General features: G+C 43.0%; 1 protein-coding gene across 1 annotated transcript in view; it reads left to right on the forward strand.

The window, feature by feature from the left end:
* Positions 1–6,353, forward strand: part of LOC122556387 (serine-rich adhesin for platelets-like) — a 144,495-nt gene extending 138,142 nt beyond the window's left edge. Inside the window, exons 70-71 of the mRNA XM_043703021.1 lie at positions 4,740–4,924; positions 6,111–6,353. Of these exons, the coding sequence (XP_043558956.1) occupies positions 4,740–4,924; positions 6,111–6,353 (428 nt within the window). The remainder of the gene's footprint in view (positions 1–4,739; positions 4,925–6,110) is intronic.
* Positions 6,354–7,404: the final 1,051 nt, after the last annotated feature.

Consider the following 7,404-nt stretch of genomic DNA (forward strand, 5'->3'; position numbering starts at 1 on the left):
GAAGTCCCGCTGTAGTATGTTCCTCCTCTTCTTCCCGACATCATTTGTGCCGACATGTACCACCACCTCTGGCTCTTCACCTTCGTCCTTGAGGATTTCCTGCACTCTGTCTGTGATGTCTTTCACCCTAGCACCAGGAAGGCAACACACCATCCTTAAGTCCCGCCTGCTGCCACAAAAACCCCGGTCAGTTCCTCTCACTATGGAGTCCCCTATTACCACAGCTCTGTGCGATGTCCGACTCTTCCGCTCTGTCTCCATGCCAACTTTTGATTGACAGACCTGGCTGCCTCGCGAACTGGCAGTGTCATCTGTCTCTACTGTTTCCAAAAGATTCAACTTGTTCCTGACAGGTACTTGCCCCGGGGTCTCTTGCACCTGTCTCCTCTCTGCCTTCCTCATCATTTGCTCTCTTCTGCCCTCTTCTGGTACGATTGGCGTAATAACCTCGCTGAAGGTCTTGTCCAGAAAGATCTCGTTCTCTCGGATGAGCCTAAGGTCCTCGAGTTCTTTCATCAGTGCTGCAATATGCTCTGTCAGTAGCTGAACGTGCACACACTTTCCACACTTATACGAGCCAGACACACCAGAGTCGTTGACCTCCCACATCAAGCACGTAGCACACTGAACCAGCTGGGCAGTCATGTCTTCACCCTCTTCAACTGTGGCGTAATCACTTCACTCAACCTCCTTGTCGAAGACTCCTGAGCTAAAGCCTCACTCTTCAATCCACAGGAACTTCCTTGGACCCTCTTTTTGGGGCAAGTCTGTGGACTTTTAATTTAGGTTAGAGGAGGAGGGTGGGATGGAGGCCCTACTTTGTAGGACCTGGGGTCTACAACACACCCACTCTAATAACAATCATTTACCTTCCCGATCGGCTTTGCGCTCTGCCTTCACTTCCACCCAGCTCCCGCTGCTCTCTGATGCAAAACGACTGTTGGCGTCCAGATAAGTTCTTAAATAACAATCAATTACCCTTCCCGAGCGGCTTTGCGCTCTGCCTTACTTCCGCCCAGCTCCCGCCGCTCTCTGACGCTCTTTGATGCGAAAAGGTTATGCTTTGACCTTTGCTATAGTCCTAACTTGTATTGTGTTCCAACCAGGGGTTGGCCAGTTTTCCCATCATGCAACTATCTTTTACACACAATTCCACACATGAAGGGCAATTTTTTTACAGAGGGTGGTTTGCATGTGAAATGAACTTCCTGAGGAAGTGGTGGATGTGGGTACAATTACAATGTTTAAAAAACCTTTGGATAAGGACGTGAATAGAAAATTTGTAGAGATATGGGCTAGGAGCAGGCAGGTGGGACTAGTATAGTTGGGATTATGTTCAGCCTGGACTGGTTGGACCGAAGGGTCTGTGTCCATGCTGTATGACTCCATGTATGGGACTTTGCTACATACAAATTAACTGCTGCATAAAGTATCCAACCCCATGTACGAGGCACAAGTCAGGATTATGATGAATTACTCTCCACGCCCCCCTACAACCCACCCTCCCATCCTGGCACCTTCCCCTGCCACCACAGGAATTGCAAAACCTGCACCCACACCTCCTCCCTCACCTCCATCCAAGGCCCTAAAGGAGCCTTCCAAATCCATCAAAGTTTTACCTGCACATCCACCAATATAATTTATTGTATCCGTTGCTCCCGATACGGTCTCCTCTACATTGGGGATACTGGACGCCTCCTAGCAGAGCGCTTTAGGGAACATCTCCGGGACACCCGCACCAATCAACCACACCGCCCTGTGGCCCAACATTTCAACTCCCCCTCCCACTCTGCCGAGGACATGGAGGTCCTGGGCCTCCTTCATCGCCGCTCCCTAACCACCAGACGCCTGGAGGAAGAACGCCTCATCTTCCGCCTCGGAATACTTCAACCCAGGGCATCAATTTGGACTTCAACAGTTCCCTCATTTCCCCTTCCCCCACCTCACCCCAGTTCCAAACTTCCAGCTCAGCACTGTCCCCATGCCCAAAATGTCAATTTTACTGCTCCTCGGATGCTGCCTGAACTGCTGTGCTTTTCCAGCACCACTCTAATCTAGACTCTGGATGAATGTAACTCCAACAACACCTAAAAAAGTTTCATATCACCCAGGACAAACCAGCCTGCTCGATTGGTACCAAGTCCGAGCACCTGCAACATTTGCATGCTTCATCACAATGCACAATGGTAGCGCAGGAACTCACCAAGGATCTTTCTACAGCATTTACCAAACTTGCGACCTCTGCCAGCTAGAAAGACCAGGATCGCTGATGCATGGGAAAAGTATCACTTTCAAGCCTCTGCTTCCCGACGCCCGCCCCCCCCAACAAATAATACAGCACCCTGACTTGTAGCAATATGGCTATTCTATAACTGTTGTTGCAACAAAATCTGGGAAATTCCTCTTCAACAACACTGACAATGTTTTTAAACCATATTAGATTGTAATGGTTTAGAAAATCAGTTCATCACCACTTACTGAAATGTAGTGGGGCTGGGTAATAAACGCTGGCCTAACCATTGATGTCCACATCCCATGAATGAATAAAGCAGTTCATAAGGTGAAGATGCACTTAGCAGCAATATGTGCCATCTTCCAGAACCCATTGTTCTGTGAGAGCAATGATTTATTAATTCTGTAGCTGATATACAGGGCCTAATCCTCCCAGCCCCTGAACAATGTGAGCAATGGCAAGTCAGTTGGAAAAATATGGCAAGATAAAAAAAAATATGATTCTTGGCATCAAGAAAACCAGCCTGACTTTTCATCAAGGTTTTATGGCCAAAGTGAGGGTCTTGCTACTGAGCAATGAAAGCCCTATTTGCATGCATTACGATCTCGTTATTACCTAAACTTGCCCCATTTTTATCCAGTTCATTATTTTATCAGGCAGTGAGGAGAAACTAAATGATGACAGTTCCCAACATTAAAATCTGAGTAGGTACTTTGCAGTTCCAGCTCACTGTTTGGTCCTGAAATAAGTCCACAGAAGTCGAAGTCCCATTGCCAAGTCATCCTTTATTTACACATAGAAAAGCCTTGACCCTGATCCAGCTCCCTCAGAGCCAGATCTCAGAGTTAGTTTTCAGGGGATGTCTGACATTCCTGTTCTTACCTGTCAGCCAGGGCTCCCAGTTTAACAGCCCCAATCAAAGAACTCATATTTTATGAGATTCATCTGGCTGATCTTGTTACAATCACTAGAGGTCCTTTGGCGCTCCATTTGACTACCGGTCCCCGAAACCTCAGAGTACGTCCATGTGCAGTGATTTCCTACATTCTTTGTCCATGAAGATTGGCATCGGACATGCACCAGCCTCACCACATTTTCAAGGCACATCTCCAACTCACTTAGACTACAGTTCATCTCTTCAATATTGCACTTTAGAATGCGCCATCATCTTCCATGGCAGTGCAGCGCCAGGCCATTTTGCGTGTAGGAACAGGCACCCATCTCAGGCATCAGAAACGGGTTTGCCTCAGGGTTCTTAGCTTGTTCTCTTCACTTTGAACTAACTTTGATGCTCAGAGCATCTCTGACTTGCCTTTGTTTCTTATGGGTTGCTATCTCATTCCAAATTTACAGCCCCACAATACTTCTGCTTAACTTACCGTTACAAGACACAAGCCAGGGTCCTGCTCCTCAGATGCTGCCTGACCTGCTGTGCTTTTCCAACACCACTCTGATCTAAACTCTGGTTTCCAGCATCTGCAGTCCTCACTTTTGCCTAGTTTGTAATCTTTGTCAGTAATGATCAGGGAAGGGGGTGGACTGTACATGATCATGCTGCATTCATTTCACATTAACCTTATAGCATATGCCAGCAGCATACAGAGCAAACACAGTGAATGTGCTTCAACCAAAAGGCCATGTTTCAAAGTCCAAGATTATCAGTTTTCAGTCACATTAAGGGGGAACTGTTGTCAAACAGGGGTCTGCCCAATCAGTCAAGGTCATCTTCCAATCTCAGTTCATGGTCATTCAGTCACTTGGGGTATTCATGATTAGGGCTTCCATATTGTTACTGTCTGGAAACTGGACAACAGTAAGTCCTGCCATTTCAGTGCAAACAGTCCAGAATTAGAGGGAAGTTAGTAAGGGAGCTGCACAAATATGATCAAGTCATGTATTCAGACGTCAGTTGGAGATGCTGTTCCAAGTCAGTCAGCCCTGGGGGTCTATTCACTCAAAGACAAGGAGAGTTTAACGGGGGTTACTGCTGTGGTTGGCATGCTGAGGAAATTAGTTATGGGGTTTGGAGGCTGGTGAGCACACAATATCATAAATATGCTGCCATACAGGTGTGTTGCATACATAATAAAGGTGAGCAGAAAAGAATTGTGTGAGATAACTTCCTAGCGCTCACAGAGAGAAACCCCATGAAACTCTCTGAAATTGATACAGTCAATTTTTGATGAAATGTAGTTAAAGTCTAATTAAAATGGACATGTGGCAGTCTAAATATTATTGTACACTTTTGATGTAAAAGATTTTGTTGAGCCAAAATCGTGTATCTGATACCTCCTTAGATAGAAAATGGTGACTTTCAAACAGTTTTTTGATGAGAGTTAAATGTGAAAAGCTAAGTAGTTTGCTGGTTCTAGCTTACTTATATTCTTCAGCTTATTCTATTTTTGGGTAAGATGGCATTTTGTGATTTGGATGTTAAAAAAAGTTAGACATGAATATATGTTTTTCTTTCTGAAAAGTCATTCATTCATTCTTTCTTTATTTATAGAAAATGGAAACTTTTCTTGGAATCCAACAAGCTCCATCCCAGTGTTTGCCATAATACAAGCAAATGATTCTAAAGCTGTTTCTGTGTTAGGATTGACACTTGTGTTGTGCAACTGTAGTATCAATTCAACCTGTGATTATTCCAGATCGATTTTGACCTTAGAAAACAACAGTACTGTTTTTAAGGTAAGTTAAATGAAAGGCATGAATCGTTTCACACCATTGTTATGTTATAGATCATATTCAGATACTGAAGCAATGTATACCTATATTTATCAAGATTTGAACAGCATCCAGTTACATTTGCATCACACAAATGCCAAACAATGACCATCTCAAACAAAATAGAATATAACCATCCAGGTTCAATGTCTTTACCTGAGTTCTCTACTATCAATATATTGGGTGTTATCAGTGACCAGACTCAGAACCGAATCAGCCAAAAAAATACTGTGGGTATAAAAGTGGTCAGAGTCTATGGGTTATGATATTACATTCTCCCTATGGGCGGCCATCTCATAATACAAAGGGTTTGTGGATAGCCAGCCTGCCAACATACATAAAAAAATAATAATAACAATAATACGTGTTGCTGTAAGTTCAGATGAACCCAATATAATGATGTCCTTTGGCATGGGCAGTCGTGTGGGAGGGAGATTTATTCATTTTTTAAGTGCTTAAAACAGTGGGCAGGGAGTGCACTCATTGGAAGGTGCCTCTTACCAATCTGGGACACCCTGTGAGAAGAATAGCACTATCTCCTCTCTCACCTACACACTCTTTAAAAAACAGCCCACCACACCTCTCATCTCCATTTTTAAAAAAAATTATTCATGGGATACCTAGGCCAGCCTTTATTGCCCATCTCTAATTGCTGAATGAGCAGTTAAGAGTCAACAATATTGCAGTGGGTCTGGAGTCACTTCTCGGCCAGACCAGATAATGACAGCAGTTTCCTTCCTAAAAGGACATTAATAAACTAGACCCAATCCAAAACTCATACACATGCCTGGATCTGGAATCCATTTGTTCTCCCATATGGGTCTGCCTGTATTCATGACAGCTTTATCACAAAACTTCTAATCAGTGGTGAGAAGGCAACTCAGCATCATTTTCTCAAGGACAGCTAGGGCTGGATGAATAAATGCTAGCTAAGCTGCTGAAGGCGACATGTCATCAATGAATTAAATAATACATTTTGTTAGTGAGAGCTAAACTATGTTTATTGGGAAATGCAAAAGTATCTACAATTGAACTGATCTATCATAAAATGTAGGCTGATTTATTTTGTTGTTTATACGATTGTGGAGAGAAGGAATGAAGTTCTCGTGAAACTATGTATAAATCTAAAACCTGTCCGTTTGGAATTTAGGTCCCAGCATGTAACTGTACCGCTGCCTACACGGGTGATTACTGCACTGAGGATTTTGATGCTTGTCAAGATAACCAATGTTTCCTGAATGACACTTGCAAAGACCAGCCTGCACCACTGGAGGGTTACACCTGTGATCCCTGTCCAGATAATTTGGAGGGAGATGGGATAAAATGCTACGGTGAGGATGCATGCTCCTTCTTTCTTGTATACTTGAAGTGTTTACGCAACAGTAAATATTAAAAATTAGAAATAACAGTCTTCACTTTTAAAATCCTGTTGACATGCGTTAAAGTAGTCATATTGAGTGCCTTATCCCATGGGACATTCTGCATGTTATACTCTTGAATGTTTCCAGAATTTATGAAGACAAAGGACCAGATTTCTAACTCCGAGGTGCTATTGGATGGCAGGGTTAATCCCACCACTGTCTTGAGACTGTGAGCAGGTGGGACCATCCTGTGCTCTTTGCCCTAAATGACCTATGGGCAGGCCTCAAAGGGAGTGGGAAAGGGCTGAGTCCAGAGATGAGCTACTATTTGAGTGAAATTCAGTAAGGGAGGAAAATCAAAATGACATGAAATGTCCAGTTAATATAACCAGTCAGTCAGAAGTTAGAAAAGAGAAAAATAAAAGGAATTAGACACTTGATACTGTAAAAACAGGCCTCAAAGGGAGTGGGAAAGGGCTGAGTCCAGAGATGAGCTACTACTTGAGTGAAATTCAGTAAGGGAGGAAAATCAAAATGACATGAAATGTCCAGTTAATATAACCAATCAGTCAGTCAGAAGTTAGAAAAGAGAAAAATAAAAGGAATTAGACACTTGATACTGTAAAAAGATAACATCAGCATATTAAATATTATGATGCAGTTAACAGACAAAGACTTTAGGCATTTTAACACAAAGATTATATGAAATTTCAAAACTCTATTCCCTGAGATATTTCGATCAAAAGCAATCTGCAATTCAACTTATTTTACATTTTAGGGAAATTACCACTTTGGTACATCAAAATACATCAAAAGGAATTTATAAAACTATAGTTAGAACAACTAAATGTAATACCTCTAAGTTTGCAGATGACATAAAGATGAGCAGGAGTGTGAGCTGTGAGGAGAATACAGAGCTACTCCAGTGTGACTTGGGCAAGTTAAGTGTGTGGGCAAATGCATGGTGAATGCAGGATAATGTGGATAAATTTGAAAAATGGGAAGAGATAGATTGAAAAAGGGGAGATGGAATGAGACTTGAATAGCCTTGCACACCAGTCGCAGAAAGACTGGTGGTACAGC

The sequence above is a fragment of the Chiloscyllium plagiosum genome, chromosome 13 (assembly GCF_004010195.1).
Source record: "Chiloscyllium plagiosum isolate BGI_BamShark_2017 chromosome 13, ASM401019v2, whole genome shotgun sequence".
NCBI classification, from domain to species: Eukaryota; Metazoa; Chordata; class Chondrichthyes; order Orectolobiformes; family Hemiscylliidae; genus Chiloscyllium; species Chiloscyllium plagiosum.